An 18,675-nucleotide genomic window follows, 5' to 3' on the forward strand; every position below is an offset into this window, starting at 1 on the left:
GCGATAACTATGCCATTGGTCCCAAAAAATCACAGGCTTAGACCTGCACCTTTACAACATTCCGCTCGTTACATCTGACGTTTCTTTAATGGAACGTCATCCTTCTTGACCTTCCACTTTCTATATATTAATATTTTGACGTAAGTTGTACGAACACACAAGTTCAACACCGGCTCATTTCAGAGCTACCAACATTCGTCATGGTTGGTACATTGTCAACACCCGCCAGGGCTCCTACTATTCATCTATTTGGACCCCAGGCACTTGCCTTTCGTGGAGAGTCTTTCAGTAAACTGAAAGCTGTGCTCTTTAGCGTGCCTTATAATCAGTGGATTCTGGACGTCATCGAAACTCTTCCGGGGTTGTGGGATGCTGCCTCAAAAGAACTTCCATTTATGCAAAAGTTTCCTGGGGGACAGTTGCTGGAAAACTTGGCTGTCTGGATTAAGGAGAATACCACCACAGAGGCAATATTTCCTCTCCCCAATATTCTCCTAACGCCTCTTGTTGTCATCACTCATTTAACCCAGTACCGGAGATATCTGGAGCATATTGATCCTACATACCCGGCAGGCAACTGTTTTCAGTCACCTATCCATATCAAGTCAGAAGCACTCGGCCTTTGTACTGGCCTCCTGACAGCCATCGCAGTATCTAGTTCTACAAATCCGGAGGAGTTTAGACGCAATGGCGCTGCGGCAATACGGCTTGCCATGCTCATTGGTGCCCTGGTTGATTCTGAAAATGAAAGCAACTCGGAAGGAGGGGCCATATCTCAATCTATTACATGGAATTCTCTGAGATCTCAGGTGAAGATGCTAGAAATTATAAAGCAGTTTCCCCAGGTAAGTTATAATCAACCTAAGTTTTAAGGTATATATATATAAATATTTATGAAACTTCCAGGCGTATATCTCGGTACTTTATGACGAGAAACGAGCCACGATTACATGCACCAAGGTTATTGCGGGAAAACTCGCTAATCTCATGAGAAAAGAGGGCTTGATAGTTGCCGAGCTCAACCTGCAAGGGTATTTCCATTACCAAGGACATCAAGACTCTGTGGAACTACTTATTCAGCTGTGTGATTCGAATCCGGAGTTACAATTTTCAAACCATTCATCACCAGGTCATTCAGACCATGGTCATGAATCAGATTCGGGTTTTACGAAAGACACGAAACCCCATCAATTAGCTCTAAGATCCATATTGGTCGAACAATGCGATTGGTATCGTACCTTTGCAGCTACTTACACTTCAAATTCGAATGGGTCTCAGTCACAAGTGGTTCTTTTTGGTCACGATAACTGCGTACCACCATCTATGGCGCGGAATCTTGGGCGAAATCTAATAAATGCAACAAACCTCGATGAAGTGCTGCCTTCAGCCGAACTCCATCCTCATTTGGAAGCAACACATAGTCATGTACGAGATGACAATGATATTGCTGTTGTTGGCATGGCTTGCAAAGTAGCTGGAGCGGATGATGTTGAACAATTTTGGGACATATTACGCGCTGGAAAATCACAACATACTGAACCACCCTCTGATCGTTTCCACTTTGGCACTTTTTGGCGAGAACTGGACCCAAAAAGGAGATGGTACGGCAATTTTATAACCGATTTCGATGCTTTCGACCACAAATTCTTTAGGAAAAGCCCTCGCGAAATGATATCAACTGACCCCCAGCAGCGATGGATGCTTCAAATTGCATACCAGGCTCTCCAGCAGTCAGGGTATTACTTGTCTCCGGATCGGGACAAACACATAGGCTGCTATATAGGTCTCGGGTGTGTGGACTACGAGCATAATATTGCCTGTTACCCAGCAAATGCGTTCTCTGCAACGGGGAATTTGAGGAGCTTTGTCGCTGGTAAAGTTAGCCATTACTTTGGCTGGACCGGCCCTTCTCTTACCATTGATTCTGCTTGCTCATCCTCAGCAGTGGCCATTCACCATGCTTGCAAAGCTATACTTAGTGGTGAATGTACTGCTGCTATAGCCGGTGGTGTGACAATATTAACAAGCCCCCTATGGTTTCAAAATCTAGCCGGTGCATCATTTCTCAGCCCTACAGGCAACTGCAAACCTTTTAATGCAAATGCCGACGGTTATTGTCGAGGGGAAGGAGTTGGTGCGGTGGTACTCAAAAGGCTCTCAACAGCCCTTGGTGATGGAGATCAAATCCTAGGCGTCATCTCCAGTAGTGCTGTATATCAGAATCAAAATTGCACCCCGATAGCTGTCCCTAACGCCGATTCTCTTTCAACCTTATTTCGCGATGTGACCAAGCAAGCCGGCCTTGATCCCAATCGTATTTCAGTCGTTGAGGCACATGGAACGGGGACTCCAGTTGGTGATCCGGCTGAGTATGAAAGTATTCTCAGGGTATTCGGAGGCCAGAACCGTCCAGATACACTTTCCTTGGGTTCGGTTAAGGGCCTTGTTGGGCATGCAGAAACTGCTGCCGGTATCGTTTCGCTAATCAAAGTTCTTCTAATGATTCAAGAGCGATCCATTCCGCCACAAGCAAGCTTTAACACGATCAATCCTGCAATCAAGCGGTCTCCTTCCGATAACATGGAAATTCCTACGAATCTAGCCAAATGGGACACAGAGTTCCGAGCAGCCTTGATCAACAATTATGGGGCATCAGGCTCAAATGCTTCACTCATTGTTACTCAACCCCCGGAGCAAGCACTAAGCAGTACCACCCACAGATCATCCTTCCCTTCAGAGATCAAATACCCTTTTTGGTTCTGTGGAAATGATGATAGCAGTATCCAGAGATATATTGCACAATTCCGTCAGTTTTTGGAGTCGAGTAAATGCCTCGGAAAAACCATCACCGCCCCTGACTTATCGTTTAACCTTTATCGTCAATCAAATCGAATGCTTAGCCGTGCACTCCTGCTAAGCTCTGGCTCGATGGCTGAACTGGAAGTCACTCTTAAAATATTCGAGAACGATGTCTCCCAAATTGAATCAATGGAGTCCGTTGATATTCGATCCGTTATTATGTGCTTCGGTGGTCAAATATCGACTTTTGTTGGCCTGGACCGTGAGATCTACGATACTTGCAAAATATTTTGCAAATATATGGATCAGTGCAATTCTATTATCATGTCTCTTGGGCTAGATGGTTTATTTCCAGATGTTTTCCAGAAATCTCCAGTGAAAGACATTGTTAAGCTTCAAACCATGCTCTTTGCCACTCAATACGCTTCTGCTATGGCGTGGATAGAATGTGGGGTTAAGCCGGTTGTACTTCTTGGACATAGCTTTGGAGAACTCACTGCTCTCTGTGTCTCTGGAGTGCTATCCCTTACCGAAGCAGCAAAAATGATTATAGGACGTGCGCGTCTAGTTCGAGATCTATGGGGCACCGACAAGGGCTTGATGATGGCCATTGAGGGCGACATCCAGGAGGTTCACCACCTTTTGAGCGAAGCAAACAGGCTACAAGAGGGCAGTCAGAAGGTGACTATTGCCTGTTATAATGGACCCCGGAGCTTTACAATTGCCGGGCCAGTTCAGTCTGCAAAATTTATTGAGGAATTGTTGGTCAATACTCCAGTATTTTCATCAATGAAGTGGAAAAAGTTGAATGTTACAAATGCATATCACTCGACCCTTGTTGAACCTCTTGTGGAATGTCTCAAACATTCAGGAAGAAGTTTAACCTTTAATGAAGGTAGAATCCCAGTTGAGAGGTGTACCGAACATCCACCTTCTTCTGGCACATTCGTTACAGAGTTTATAGCACAGCATATGAGATACCCGGTATATTTCAACCACGCTGTGCAGAGGCTGTCACTCAGATATCCATCGTCCATCTGGCTTGAAGCTGGCTTTAGCTCCACAATCACAACAATGGCTGGCCGAGCTTTAAACCTACCTTCAGATTCTCATTTCCAGGGTATAAATGTCACGAGTGGCAGGGGATTGCAAAGCCTTGCTGACGCTACTATGAACTTATGGAGAAACAGGCTGAATGTCACATTTTGGCCCCATCACTCTTTGCAAACCTCTGAGTATAACCAGTTACTCCTCCCTCCTTATCAATTCGACAAAACGAAGCACTGGGTTACTCTTAAAAAGCCAGAAGAAGCCCTTTTTAAACGTCAGGGCGAGCCTCAACCCCGAGAAGAGCAACCCCTGGGGCTTTGGGAATTTGTTAACTACAATAAAGATGACAAACGCAGCGCTCGATTCAAGATTAACACTGCCAGTACCGAATTTCATGAGTATGTGGCTGGCCACACTATTGCGCATGCTGCTCCTTTATGTCCCAGCACGCTTCAGCTGGATATTGTTATTGAAGCTCTCCTAAAGCTGCAACCAGAATATCTTTCGCACAACCTTCAACCACAACTTCAAGGGCTTGAAAATCATGTCCCAATCTGTCTTGATCCAACTCTCTGTGTCTGGCTGGATGTGGAAGCCATAGATCCAGACGCACTCATTTGGGAATTTAGGATGATTGGTGAACCAACTGGAGGTAGACAAACTCCAACGCTACATGTTTCTGGAAAGATTAGATTCAAATCCAACCAGGACATACAACTTCTCAACGATTTTGCCAGGTACGAACGCCTTTCTGGGCATGAGCGTTGTCTGTCGCTCCTGAATGGGGATGATAGCGGTGATATTATACAAGGACGCAACATTTACAAAGTATTTGCCGAAGTCGTGGATTACGGCCAAATTTATCGAGGAGTCCAGAAGCTTGTTGGAAGAGGAAACGAGTCAGCAGGAAGAGTGGTGAAAAAATATACCAGACGGACATGGCTTGATACTCCCTTGGCAGACTCTTTCTGTCAATGCGCCGGTATTTTTGTCAACTGTATGACCGATATATCAGAAAATGAAATGTATATCTCGACAAAAATCGAGCAATGGACTCGCTCACCTAAGCTACTCCCTGGTGATTCACGACCGGATGTTTGGAATGTCCTTGCGCTTCATCGCTGCCCTTCCGATAAGGAGTTCCTCAGTGACGTATTCATATTTGATTCTCAAAATGGGGAGCTGTTAGAAATTATCCTCGGTATAGGTTACAAGAGGGTATCGAAGCGAAGTTTAGGGAAAATGCTTACCAACCTCACTCCTGGAAACCAAAAGGCTGAAGCCAAAGACATGCAGCCACATGTGGGCACTGAAATTGATATTGAGGCTTCCTATTCTACCCCGCCGCCAGTTGGAACAACTCTAACAGACTCTCCCGGAAATGGGCCGCCCAAGGATGTTTCTGAAGATATAAGGAATCTTCTCGCAAATGTCTCTGGACTAGAAACTCACGAAATTAAGGGTGACACTGTTCTTTCTGATATCGGCATTGACTCATTGATGGGTATGGAGCTGGCCCGGGAAATTGAGACAGTGTTCAAGTGCTCATTAGACACTGAAGTACTTAATGCAGTAACCGACTTCAAGAGTTTGATGAAATGCATACAGGAAGCCCTAGGCTGCAAAATAGCCGATAATGTGGTTTCAAAGCCGGAAACGAATACGAGTACCATCGATATGGGTATCACAGACGCCCAGACCGCCAACGGTCCACCTCAGGTTAATGGCAGCCTTGCTGAAGATGAAATACTAAATATTCCACCTGACACAATTATCAATGCTTTTGAAGAATCAAAGAGGCTGACAGATGAATTTATATTCAAATATAAATTTGCAGACTATGCCGATTATGTGCTGCCCAAGCAAACCGAGCTGTGCATTGCCTATATAACTGAGGCATTCGAGAAACTAGGATGCTCACTTCAAAAGGCAAAAGAGGGTGAACGGTTGGATCGAATTCCATATCTCCAAAAACACCATAAATTTGTGAATTATCTCTACATGATGCTTGAAAAGGTGGCTCGACTGGTAGATGTGGATGAAAATGCTATAATCACCAGAACTGCCATCACGCCGCCCCTCAAACACTCTACCATTTTATTACATGATCTGATAATCAATCATCCGGATCACGCCAATGATCACAAACTTACTCATCTTATCGGGTCTAAATTGGCGGAATGTTTATCAGGCGAATGCGATGGTGTCCAGCTCATATTTGGCTCCTCAGACGGAAGAGACCTTGTTTCTGGTCTTTATGGCAAATCTCCCATAAATATGGTGTGGCTCAGGCAGATGGAAGATTTCATACACCGTCTTATACAGAAACTTCCAACTAACAAAGGGCCTCTTAAAATCTTAGAAATGGGGGCGGGGACGGGGGGTACCACAGCAATTCTTGCTCCATTCCTCTCCAGTCTTCAGATGCCAGTTGAATACACCTTCACGGACCTCTCAGCATCTTTGGTTGCAGCTGCGAGAAAGAGATTCAAAGATTACACTTTTATGAAATTTCGTGTTCATGACATTGAGAAGGAGCCTGCTACGGAATTGCTCCAGAGCCAGCATATCGTGATAGCGGCCAACTGTGTCCATGCCACGCATAACCTGGTTAATTCAACCAAGCAGATCCACCGGGTTTTGAGGCCAGACGGATTCTTAATGATTTTGGAAATGACTGATACTCTATACTGGGTTGATGTTGTATTCGGAGTCCTGGAGGGCTGGTGGCTTTATAACGACGGAAGGAAACATGTAGTAGCACATCAATCCATCTGGGAGAAGTCCATGCACTTGGCTGGATACGGCCATGTGGACTGGACTACGGGGGCTCGCCCTGAAACAAGTATCCAGCGACTTATCATTGCTTTGACTTCTGGACCCAGGTATGGTCGCTTGCCGATGACCCCAAACAATGCTCCGAGTCAAGAAACTGACTTTGTGGCTCGGCAGGCCATAGTCGATAAATATACGCGCGAATATTCAACCTCATTTCCTGCACCCGGGACAGCCACTGAACCAATACTTCCGGAAGCGCCGCAAGGACATAGCGTACTGGTCACAGGAGCAACTGGAAGCCTAGGATCTCACCTTGTTGCTCACTTTGCACGACTTCCCACAGTCAGAGAAGTTGTGTGCCTAAACCGACGAAACACCGTGGATGCACTATTGCGTCAGGTTCAGTCACTAGAGGGAAAGGGTATCTTCCTGAATGAGAAGTCTATGTCAAAACTGAAAGTAATGGCAACCCAAGGAGAGAAAGAGATGCTGGGGCTGCAAGATTCTGAGTACCAGTACTTGGTGCACTCGGTTACCCATATTGTTCATGGAGCATGGCCAATGAGCATAAAGCGGCCAATCAAGGGATTTGAATCACAATTCCAGTTTATGAGGAATTTGATTGATCTGGCTGTTGAAATATCAAAATTGAAGAGTGTGACTCCTGGGTTCCAATTTATATCATCCATCGCAACTGTTGGTTACCATCCCTTGAAGACTAATAAGGTTCTAGTGCCAGAGGAAAGAGTGGAAGTCGACTCAGTGCTTCCGAGTGGTTATGGCGATGCCAAATTGGTATGTGAGAAGATTATGGAGCAAACACTTCATAAACTGCCCGGCAGATTCCGACCCATGTCTGTTCGTATAGGGCAAATATCAGGATCTAGAAAGAGTGGATATTGGAATCCAGTGGAGCATTTTTCATTCCTCGTCAAGTCGTCACAGACACTTCGGACGCTGCCTGATCTTAAAGGGGTGAGTTATTGGCTGAATGGATTCCTCTGGACTTCAAATATGAATGTATACTAATAAAATACTAGGAATTATCCTGGCTCCCTGTTGATGAAGTTGCAGCGGCACTTGGCGACCTCCTCTTATCGGACACCATGCCATCACCTATTTACCACATCGAAAATCCCATACGACAACCGTGGAGCGAGATAGTTTGCCTTCTGGCTGATACATTAGATATCCCACGTGCTTCCATTGTTCCATTTGACGTGTGGATGCGCCGAGTTCATCATTTTACTGGTTCAACAGAGTCAAATAACCCGGCCAAAATGTTACTAGAATTTTTCAAAGATCATTTCAGGCGGATGTCTTGTGGTGGCCTAATTTTGGATACCAACAATAGCAGAAAAGATTCCCAAACTTTGGCAAATGCTCAACCTATCGATCCAGCCCTTGTTGCAAAATATATAGCGCAATGGAAAGACTCTGGATTTCTCCGTTGACATATCCCCTATTACTTGATGTTTATCTCACGGCGAAGGACAGTTACGGATATCATTCAATCCTTTGGAAATACGGCGGCTGTTTACTTTTATCTGAATTCCATTAGTTACTAGAGACAAGTTGCATGTAATACTACCGTCAAATCGATCCCGGCTTTCTCTGCACAATCCCGCTCCGTCAACAATCCATGTATATGTCGAATAGACTCTAAACATGGCTCTCCGTTCATTGAATGGGTTTTTTGTCTGCCATTTATATATTTGACGATCTACCCATAAAGGAATTAAGGGGGTTAAATATTCTTAAACTGAAATTTACAATTATATATGCGTATATTTTTGGGCCTAAGGGCTTTTCCATCTCGTCAACTCGGGAGGCAGATTCTGAGGCTCACTTTAAGTTAACTTCACGTCGGCTCGGCTCGCGCGTCAAAACCGAACAGCCAGCTAGACTACAGCCAACCAACCTTGCTGGAATCTTAAACTTTAGGCGCATTCCACTATCCTTCGTTTCATAATGCGGGATGTCATTTTAATTAACTAGTTAAACAAGACGGATGAAGCCGCCCTTCTGATTCTAAGCGCGGATAATCTCAGAATCAGCCGCTACTTTCAACCAACGGCAATAGTCATGGAACTCTGCCCTAGCTCAGTATAAGTTAGCTAGCTATATCAACCATGACGTGATGTTTGGATAAGTTTTCACCTTTTGGAGCTTGCTGGTGGGTGTAACCAGTTAACTAGAATGACCACAGCCAAGCTCCGTGGTTAATTGGATAGTTAACTAGTTAATCAATTAATATTCTTCTGCGCCGTAAGAGAACCAAGACATCTAACGGCAACAAGCATCCAATGCGAATTCACCTATGTCTCGACCACGGATCTTGTTGGCCTTCTTTCATGCCGACAGGGCGCCTCGAAACTGTATCCTTACTCCAAACTTCTACAGTCATCGAACCGACAGGCAACAAACCCGCTTCACAAGTACGCCATTTTCTCCAGCTGCCAGCATAGCCAAGACAATCCCCGCTGGCACAGAATTAATAGGCCAATCTGGTCGTCACTATATAATTGAAAAAGTTCTCCAGGCCAAAGAGAATTCGCCTTTGCATGTTTATCTCGCTAAGTGTGTACACGCCTTGAAGAACCCATCATTTCATGAAGCTAACTCTTGTTTGTTTGATAGGTCTGAAAAGGAGGATTTTGTCCTTAAAAATGTCCCCGATTTCGAGTACCTTCAGAAAGTCTATCAAAAAGTAGATGGCTGCTCTTACCTCCGCCTACCACAAGATTCAATGGCCGAGCGCTCGATGTTTGTTTATAGATACCTGACGACCGACTTTTTGAATCTACCTGTCAAAAATGAATTACCATTAGACACAACCAAGCGAGTTCTAAGAGATGCGTTGCAGGGCCTTGCTGCATTGCATGATAATAACATAATGCATAATGGTATTCCATACTGTCATTGGTCTCTAAACGATTAAGCTAACCTTTACAGATATCAAGGCAAACAATCTTGGTGGATCAAAAAGAAGATGGCTCTATCACAGATGTCCGACTAGGCGATCTTGAAGATGCTGCAATTGTGCCACCAGGCTGTGGGATATCAGGGAGACAGTTAGGTAATTGGACGTTCCGTAGTCCAGAAGCTCATGCTGAGGGGCCCATGACTTCGCCCTCTGATATCTTCTCATTTGCAGTCGTGGTAAGTATATGTGTCCCTTTTTAGTAGCTGTGTACTTCGTTAATATAAATTAGTGTATATACGCCGTCCACAGACGGCTTATCTTTTCAGTTGACGAGAGTGAACTTGGTGCTGGAGAGGAGATATTAGCCCACGTTATTGAACGGCAGATATCATACTTTGCAGATGAAGATAGCATCCAGGAGTTTCTAGAACTGATCAGAGAGAGTCCTTGGGCTGAGGTCTTCAAGATCACCAGTGATGGTTTCAACAACGAGAACCCTCGAAAGCCATTTGCTCTGTGGAAAGGCGTGGATCCAGTGTTCAAGGACCTAATCTGTCGAATGACACATTTCAACCCAAGGAAAAGAATAACAGCGCGTGGGGCACTAGAACACGAGTGGTTCAAGGGAATATAGACGATCTCTTCTGGGAAGCTGGGAACCGCTGCCAAAGCCTCCCCTGCTAGCAACGTTAGCTCTCCGTGCACTTCTTAACACCGACAGGGGGGGGTTGGGAGGGTTAACTAGTTAGGCAGTTAATTATTTTCAATAAACCAAATATAGACTCGGTTTAAGGTAAATAACGAGATTTCTTAAATGGGCTTTTGGCCTGACTGGTATAATAGAGTGGCGCTTTCTCGGGCCTAGGTTGGTAGGATGGATTCAAAGCCGAGAGACGTCGTGGTGGAATAGCTTAGTCATCAATGAAAAAGCGGCGGGACTTTGGTTCCTGATTTGGGAAGCTTCTCGAAAACAACTTTGAAAATAAAAAGAAGAGAGAGAGAGAGAGAGAGAAGAAACCAACAACTGCTGGGAAGAACAGACACCGAAAACAGCTGTTGAAAGGCACTCTCACCTACCGTTAGATACACAAACCTCCCATCATGTCGCGTCATCACCCAGATCTCGTCATGTGCAGAAAGCAAACCGGCATTGCTATCGGCCGCCTGTGCGATAAATGTGACGGCAAATGTCCCGTCTGCGACTCCTATGTGCGGCCTACGACCCTGGTGCGCGTGTGCGATGAATGCTCCTTTGGCAACTTCCAGAACAAATGCATTGTATGTGGCGGGGAAGGGATCAGTGACGCGTTCTACTGTTTCGAATGTACCAGACTAGAGAAGGATAGGGATGGGTGTCCGAAGATTATCAACCTGGGCAGCTCGAGGACCGATCTATTCTTCCAACGGAAACAACATCGTGCTGGGGCAGGCGGCGGTGGGGGTGCGATAGTTTGATACGATTGGAGGCAGCCGTATTGCGCCTGGCTGCTAACCACGAGGCCGAAAATTCTACGAGCACATCACTGGGAACGCTGTGTCCAAATATCTATGCTATGTCTGGGCTGGTAGTTAACGCTATCGAAAGCTACCCCTTCATGATACAGCCAACTGTGTCCGTCTGGGCCTTCTACTCTTTTGATAGAAAAGCAAGAACCGAAACATACCTACCTCTTACCCGGTCTCTTTGGTCTGGCGAATGCTTTCTTGACCTCTTGGACAGGCGGGCTTATCTCCTCCTGCAGTCTATCGGGTGTGATTTCATCTGCACCGGATGCCTCGATCTATATTGGTTTAACGGAAATCACCACGTCAGCGTCTTACTTTTCGAATATGCCCATTCCCGCTTACTATTGGAATCTAATACGAGGGAAGAATAGGGAACATACCTTATGATTGACAGAAACACCGTTTCGAGTTGCCCACACCAACAATCCTGCACGGCTACTAGCGTGCAACATGCGCTGCTTGATGGAGGAACCGGAAGGACATGTGTAAATGAAGATCAACTCGGAGGAGCCGGGATGGCGATAGAAGGTGTACTGTGGTTCTGAGGCTGGGATATGCCCTGATAGAGATTCTGGCGCAACGCTAGACTCTGTTCCCACTAGGTTCAGCGTCTCTGTTTTCACATCAATAGCCTGTCATGTATATTGTTAGACTCAATTGGAGAAAATATACAACCATTTGCAAGCTCGATGTGGAAGAAATGCCTTACCAAGAAGACGGCGGCCCCATCTTGGCCCAGGATCTGTAATGCTTCTTCGGCACCATCTCCAGTCTTAAATAGAGTACTGCTCTCGGAGGCTCCAGCTCCAGATAGTTGGCCACCCTTATTTCCATCCGAACTAACAGTTCCTCCAATACCGATATCTATCCTGCGCTTCCACATGTCTCTTGCATCATTCTCACCTCTTTTAACAGCGTTCAGTTCCCTTTCTTGTTCTCCCATGAGCTCATCTCGTCTGTCATCACCGCCCGCACCACCTGCACCACTCTTAGCATTCAGGTCCAGTTCCCTCTCTTTCCATTCCTCCTCATCAAGCACCTCTTCGACATCTGTAGCGAATATATTTTCCGCAAACTTCTCTGATCCCAGTTCGCGAATAAGTGCAGCTCGAGTGCTTGCAAAAAGTGTCTTGGAGCGTACGGGACTGTTTGAGGGAACGAATGAGAGGGCTATTAAGCCTGTTTCCGCGTGCTCCTGTGACCGCCTGAGCAGGAGGTAGATAGGAGTCTTGGGCTGTAGATGGTCCGCGAGAGACGGCAACGAGGCAAAAAATTGGCTGTTATCATCACCGTTGCTGCTGCTTCCATGCGAGAAAGAAATAGGTTGCAGGGGAACAAGCTGCTCGTCGGTGATTGTAATGGGCAGGCAGAAGAGCGAGGGGTTAGATAGGAAGCCCGCAAAGGCGTCATGAACCTCCGTAGAAACTATCAAGAGTGTTAGCGCCGCATAAATCATCAAGAACAAGCGTCGTACCTGATATGCCTGACTGCATCTTGATATGATGGCTACTCGGAGCTGGTGGTGGAAGTTGTGCTGGAGTTGCGTCTTCTTCCCCATGCGGCTCACCTGCAAGCTGAGGTCGGCCAAACGCCAAACTGATAACTAAGAGCCACCCAGCAAAACCTCCCCCACCGCTCGCCCCCGTTTTAGCCAACGTCAACAACACGCCTATCAAGACTAACACGCTCCCACTACCAAGTAATATGAGGCATACTTGGAACAGTTCAAGTTTAATATGTGTATGTATATATAATATATATAACATATCTATATGCAACCTTTTGAACGGCCGCCTTTTGATGCACCAAATCCAGACCCGGAAATCTATATACTACTAGTCTGTCTCAACATAGCCAAACCGTCCGACTGCAACGCATCAAACAGAAGGGGAAAACAACATAAAGAAGGAGAAAGAGAAAAGATAATACGCGTACATTGGGCCCTAACGAGCGCAGGGATGGAAAAAGAACAATACCCAGGGGATGAAAAAGCCAATATGAAGCCTGGGTTGATCGCTTTGAGCAAGGCATGGATATCACAGAGCGCGTTTATGTGTCGGTTCATGGAAGCAGAAGCTCAGGTTTTATAACAAGGAGGGTCGGAAGAGCGATGGGCTGCGGTTTTGAGGATTATGAGATGGATTTTCGCTCCTGAAGAGGTTTTCGTCGTTTATTCCTCATACTTTCCTCCCATGATGGACCAGTTGCTCTTCTCCAGCTTCTCCCTAAGGAACTCGTACACAGTGAAGGTGACTGCCTGTCCGGGGGCGACTCTCATGACTCGGGGAGTGATACCCTTGTAGAAAGCTCTGGCACCTTCTTGTTTGAACATCTCCTTTGATATGGCTGTGATGCGGGAGATGGCGGACTGTCCAGGCTCTCCGGGCGTCTTCTGCAGTCTGGTCTTGATGGTGTCAATCGGGGCATTGGAAAACGGACCCATGGCACCGGAAATAAGACCGATGCACATCGTCTGGTAGGATGGCAGTTCGGTGTACTGGGGTTGCCAATCCTTGAGGAGCTTTTTCAGCTCGGAGTAGGCAGTGAAGTTGGCTGCCTGGTTTGTTCCCTGACGGAGGGCCGTCAACGAAACACCGCGGTATATGGCACCAACACCTTCTTCTCTTATCACGGTGAACAAGGCGTGTGGTGCACTCCGGTATTTTGGCTTATCGAGGGGATCTGCCAGACTGTGGCTCTGGGCCTGCAAGCGAATCTTTATAACCTCCATGGGTGTGACGACGGCCACAGCTTCGGTTACACCAGCAGCCAGACCAGCTAAAAACAGCCAATTGTGTCAGTGTTGAACAGAGTCTACTCCTGCAGGGGCCGTGGGGCTTGTTGCAATCGCTCCAGTCTATGGACTTACCAAGCATATTGGCGGAACTCGAGAGTTTTCCAGTCTCGGGATTTGTTAGGTACTGCTTATAATAGCCATACGAAGTGAATCGGATAGCCATCTTTGGGATGATTCCACTGAGAACAGCTCCCAGACCCTTATACAGCCCCAAAGCAGTCTCTCGGCGCACAATCTCTTGTCCAGTCGCAAGAAAGCCGCGAGCTTTGACCTGAAGAGCGCAATTAGCACCAAGCTTTTATCGCGGTGCATATAGTATGATCAAAAGTCAGCAGCAAACTTACCCCCGGAGCTCGTGCTCGCTTCGAAAGCTGCATTCGTACTTTGATGGTATCTACGCATTTCCGTCAGTAAGAATCAAGCAACAGAGTGAGAAATTTGGACACTGTGACAACTTACCGAGCGGATGGCACACGAGAGCTTCCATCATTCCAGCACCACCACCGGCTATTAAATTCAATAGTCAGACATGTCTATTCTGTGCATCTTCAATCACCCAGCCTCAACCGAGCCCATTCAACGCTCACCGATCAGATTAACCGCCGCTGTGGCCGGCTGTTGCTTTTTGTCTTTTGAAGCCATTGCGGAATACTGTGAACGGAGACGATGGTAACTTGTTTGCTCGTACTGCAAATCTGATCGACTGGACTCGATTGAGTATATAGAGAAGCAAGCCCGCGAGAAAGGAAGAAAACAATGAGTCAAGAAGTGAATTGAATCGAAAGGGACGAGACGGAGTAGAAAAAGGACCAGCAAGGTCTCGCAAAAGAATGCCGAGGATCTCTCTCCCATGCGGGTCTGCTCGCCCGGCGTGAGGAACGGGCAAGGGACCCCACGACAAGGGTCACGGGCAAAATACGCAGGTTGTGAAGAGAGTTTACATTATGAGACGAGATGACTGGGATATATTAATCTTCTTTATTTTACTACTGGTCAAGCGCCCCAACATGGTGGAGCGGAGGATAGCCTGGGGCAGGAAATGTATAGCGGAAAACTCCCCGCATCACCGCTGTTACAATACGCATACGGCTAACAGCTAGAACATATACGGAGTGAGGAAAAACCAAGGGGTATGAGAGGCCGCAGGGGATAGCAAGGGACGGCTCAGCAAAAAAGAGAAATTAAGCGATTATAAATGCCTGGCCTGCAGCCAGTTCCAGAGCGGCCATGCGATCAGTTCCTTCATCCCTCCCCCTTATCGATAAAAAAAAAAATGCCTGGAGCTAGTTAGGTAACTACTTATTTCAGGGCAAGAACCGGGTATTTCTCAGGCACATCTGCAGCGTGCTAGGTGTATATCACCAGCTCCCATTTCTCCCACCCATCGCTCTGGGCTTCCAGTCCATGGACTCCCTTCCGAGGCTCAAGCCATGGCTGTCGTCATAGCATGCAATCTTGACAACAACACCCAGCGCAGGTGACACTCACATGCCGGCTCTTTGGCGGCGCTCCTTGCTGCGAGTCTCTCTCGCCAAATGCCGGCGGCAACTCGGAGGATTTGTCTCCGCCGCCAAAAAAAAAAAGAGCCGAGGTTCGCCCTCCAGCTGAGGCCGCAGCCGGAAGAACTTTCTCCGTTACCGAGAGCCAAGACCCGAAGGAACAAATCGGAACTAGGCTTAGGTAAGCCCCGGCGTTACCCTCCTGGAACTTTCATCTTTCTAAGCAACTTGTTCACAGACAGCAGGAAAGAATAATAGATGGCCATGGCAAAAGGGCAATCCTTGGGCCCGTTGGTTCATGTCAAGCGAGGGGCGGGCTTCAGCGTCCAGTGATAAGCTGGCCTTTTCTTCACACACGGCGCTTTCCACGGACTAAGAATATCCTTTTGGCTTGTTACATACTTAGTGAAACGCAGATATAATTGCGAGTCAGTCGGCATGTTTCGGCGATGATCGTCTTTCGGCCGGCTTGCCCGACAGCATCCCGATCTTCAGGGAGATTTGAACCACACAATGACATACAGGGATCCGATCTGTCGAGGCATCCCTCTGCCAACGCGAGACCAGCAGCCTTGCAACAGACAAATAAATCTTCTGCAATCTGCACCACATTTTTACAACAAATATTGTTACGTGGGCCTCAGAGAACCAATTGCTTCCTTCTGAGGTGTTGAAGGGTTCGTGCCATTGGGATAAAACGATACCTTGAGTTTGCTAACACGTTGGCTGAATACGGGTAAGATACGGTACAGCCAGTATAAGCGCGCATCCTTGAAATAAGCAAAAAAAAAACAAAAATATAGCGGTTCTTCATTGAGAGAAGGGTATTCTCGGCATTAAAAGGCACAGAAGCAACCACCAAAAATTCGGCTTAGGGAGGCTTCTCCACGTTCAAAGTTGATTTTCTAATTAATGCTCGAAGGATGTACGCTCAGGTCACACACTTCCTCAGTTGTTCCAAAGACCCTGAGCTTGTTTATGTACTTGCTCCAAAAGTCATCATCAAGTCGTGGGAGTAGCTTTCCTTCGATTACTTTCTGCTCAAGAAGACTGTCTTGCTCGGAAGGGCCCACAGAGCTAGCGCCGCTTTCTTCATCATCCATGTCCAACAGGAGGTCAAATTTGGTTGCATGACCATACACGAGCTTTTGCTGCGTCGTGTTTTCTGCCTTCCCTTGCTCATCTGGCTCGGTCTATAAATCCATCAGGTCAATCTCGGTAGCGTCCCCATTGGCTCGATTGACAAGTGCCTCTCGTGAACTACTTGTTTCATAGAGCTGCACCGCGAGCTTGAGGAAAATCTGGGCTGTCATAAGGCTGTCATACCCCGCTTCGTGCATTGGGGTACTGACGGTGTACGAGGAGTGATCTGGGTGGGTTTCTATACCATTTGCACAAAATGTTAGTTTCCGAGGAGAAAGAAGAAGCAGGTGCATTGAGTGAAACAAAATACCAAATTTAGGCACCACCCTTGAACCCAGGTTTTCCATGAGTGTTGACAGGGCTGAGGATGCGTCTCGTAATACCCCCCCGGTAGTTGCCATGTACTTCGTATCAATGACCAAAGGGAACAGCTCATTGATTGCTTGCTGGAAATCCTCCACACGACTGGGCAGGTCGCCAATGAAACATTTGTAAAAGTTGACAAGGTCGGTGAATAGATTGTGTCCAACTAAAACAGGAGGCCCTGACCTCAGCTTTTCCCGGAGAGCCTCACTTTCCTTTGTGAGTTTACTTCCTTCGGCTGCGGTGAACATGCCATCAGGCCTCCAGAGGAGTCTCAAGTCGAGCTTTGAAAGCTCGCTCCCCATCAAAGCTTCGATGACCCAGCTGAAGCCCTTCTGGCTAGCTATGTTGCAACGAGTGCGCTGGAGCTTCTTTTGGAGAAAAACATTCTCCCGCATCTTGTCATAGGGGAGTATCTGAATGAAGGATTTCTTCCCTATGCTCACATAGCCTGGGTACTCACTTTGAACGATCTGGTGCACGAGCCGCTTCTGGTAGTTGTCCAGCTCCAGTGGGAGTTTGTGGGCCGCGGTCATACCAGCGGGCTTTGGTATATTCAGATAGGCATCCTAATATTGTAGGTTAGTTTGGAATCTATATATTTGTGCTCTTTATAAGAGTGATTGCACTCACTTTTGGGGCGGGCTTCTCGATCCACTCCCTGATACTATGCCGGACTTGTCGAATGAATTGTGCATGACCCGGAGCCAATGTATCGAGATTGATCAGGGATCTCAACAACTTGTCCTTGTCTTTATGCGCTCGGTCCATTGCATCCTGTTCCTCTTTCATCGAGATATAGGGAACTCCATCTGTAAATATCGACTCTACCCGAAACCCATGGCTCATCAGGAAGGCCAGAGCTAAAGAAAACGACGATGTCACTTAGTATTGTCTAATACCTAGATGTGGTGAGCGAGAACTGGGACTGACCGCTGCTCTGAAAGGACCATTTTCTCTCCACACCCAGTCTTGGGTCCAGAATTGGGCTGAGAGGGATGTTATATGGCCGCAACGAATAGGTATCTATCATGACTTAGTCCACACAGCTGCATCTCGTAGTTCTCATTCAGGTATAGAAGGGATATCTCCAACCATTTTGACTATCCTCAACCACCAGTGTAAGGCCAACCTGGAGGATCTGATACTCCTCTGCAGCCTGCTTTACTTCTTCGTACCTCTTCTGCAGGCTCAGGTCACCATCAACATAGGCCGAAGCAGGCCGTAGCTTCTGGTTAAAAATCCCTGAGAATTCGAAGTCGAGGGCAACGAAAGAACAGTCTCCTATATCCTGCAGCATCCGTGGCAGAAGCCGGGAGAAGTTATTTCTCGTAACCTCCATGCTCGCCTTTATGCTTCATCTGCCAATCATCAAATCTAAGAGAAGAAAAAAGAAGGAAAGAAGAAAGAAATAAAAAAAAAAAACCCTCCCCCCAGAGGAACAGAGGAAGACTACTGATGTCTGACCAAAAGATATTCACATTCATGTAGTGAGTGAGTCCTATATAAAAAAGAAAGAAAAGACAGCGGCAAGGATAGACAGGACGCCTGGTGCTATTCCGTCCTGCTTCCTTCTGCTTTCTCTGTGGCAAGCAATAAGTTAGCTAACTAGTTAACTAGCTAGTCAGTGAGTTGTCAGGCTACAGCTCTTCACTATGCCTAGGAGGAGCTGTCACAGCCTGGGTGTACAGAGTAGATAAAGCACAAACATCCTGAAACTCCCTTGCTCAACATCAGACGGAAGGAAACAAACTGCTATGATTGTTCAAAAAGCCTTTTTCAACGTCAATAATAAACAAAGCAAAAAGAAAAGA

The 18,675-nt window shown here is 46.7% G+C and overlaps 6 protein-coding genes across 6 annotated transcripts; 2 read left to right on the plus strand and 4 right to left on the minus strand.

Annotated features, from left to right (window-relative positions):
• Positions 1 to 200: 200 nt before the first annotated feature.
• On the plus strand, positions 201 to 8,081 carry TRV_02519 (PKS-like enzyme, putative; the record flags this gene model as incomplete). Its single annotated transcript, XM_003023371.1, has 3 exons — positions 201 to 845; positions 907 to 7,602; positions 7,668 to 8,081. 3 exons carry the CDS (start codon positions 201 to 203, stop codon positions 8,079 to 8,081), a joined length of 7,755 nt encoding a protein of 2,584 aa, XP_003023417.1.
• Positions 8,082 to 8,947: 866 nt separating this feature from the next.
• On the plus strand, positions 8,948 to 10,187 carry TRV_02520 (uncharacterized protein; the record flags this gene model as incomplete). The annotated part of the gene is made up of 3 exons (XM_003023372.1): positions 8,948 to 9,533; positions 9,617 to 9,706; positions 9,880 to 10,187. 3 exons carry the CDS (start codon positions 8,948 to 8,950, stop codon positions 10,185 to 10,187), a joined length of 984 nt encoding a protein of 327 aa, XP_003023418.1.
• A 1,030-nt stretch (positions 10,188 to 11,217) lies between these two features.
• Positions 11,218 to 12,617, minus strand: TRV_02521 (actin monomer binding protein, putative; the record flags this gene model as incomplete). Its single annotated transcript, XM_003023373.1, has 3 exons — positions 11,218 to 11,334; positions 11,440 to 11,691; positions 11,769 to 12,617. The coding sequence occupies 3 exons, from the start codon at positions 12,615 to 12,617 to the stop codon at positions 11,218 to 11,220; spliced, it is 1,218 nt and encodes a 405-aa protein (XP_003023419.1).
• A 612-nt stretch (positions 12,618 to 13,229) lies between these two features.
• Positions 13,230 to 14,498, minus strand: TRV_02522 (uncharacterized protein; the record flags this gene model as incomplete). Its single annotated transcript, XM_003023374.1, has 5 exons — positions 13,230 to 13,837; positions 13,929 to 14,127; positions 14,201 to 14,250; positions 14,316 to 14,363; positions 14,444 to 14,498. The coding sequence occupies 5 exons, from the start codon at positions 14,496 to 14,498 to the stop codon at positions 13,230 to 13,232; spliced, it is 960 nt and encodes a 319-aa protein (XP_003023420.1).
• Positions 14,499 to 16,191: 1,693 nt separating this feature from the next.
• On the minus strand, positions 16,192 to 17,653 carry TRV_02523 (CAF1 family ribonuclease, putative; the record flags this gene model as incomplete). Its single annotated transcript, XM_003023375.1, has 4 exons — positions 16,192 to 16,260; positions 16,300 to 16,538; positions 16,620 to 17,430; positions 17,495 to 17,653. The coding sequence occupies 4 exons, from the start codon at positions 17,651 to 17,653 to the stop codon at positions 16,192 to 16,194; spliced, it is 1,278 nt and encodes a 425-aa protein (XP_003023421.1).
• Positions 17,654 to 17,930: 277 nt separating this feature from the next.
• On the minus strand, positions 17,931 to 18,203 carry TRV_02524 (uncharacterized protein; the record flags this gene model as incomplete). Its single annotated transcript, XM_003023376.1, has 1 exon — positions 17,931 to 18,203. One exon carries the CDS (start codon positions 18,201 to 18,203, stop codon positions 17,931 to 17,933), a length of 273 nt encoding a protein of 90 aa, XP_003023422.1.
• Between the last annotated feature and the right edge of the window lie 472 nt (positions 18,204 to 18,675).

The sequence above is a fragment of the Trichophyton verrucosum genome (assembly GCF_000151505.1).
Source record: "Trichophyton verrucosum HKI 0517 chromosome Unknown contig00217_1.f1.exp, whole genome shotgun sequence".
Lineage (NCBI taxonomy): Eukaryota > Fungi > Ascomycota > Eurotiomycetes > Onygenales > Arthrodermataceae > Trichophyton > Trichophyton verrucosum.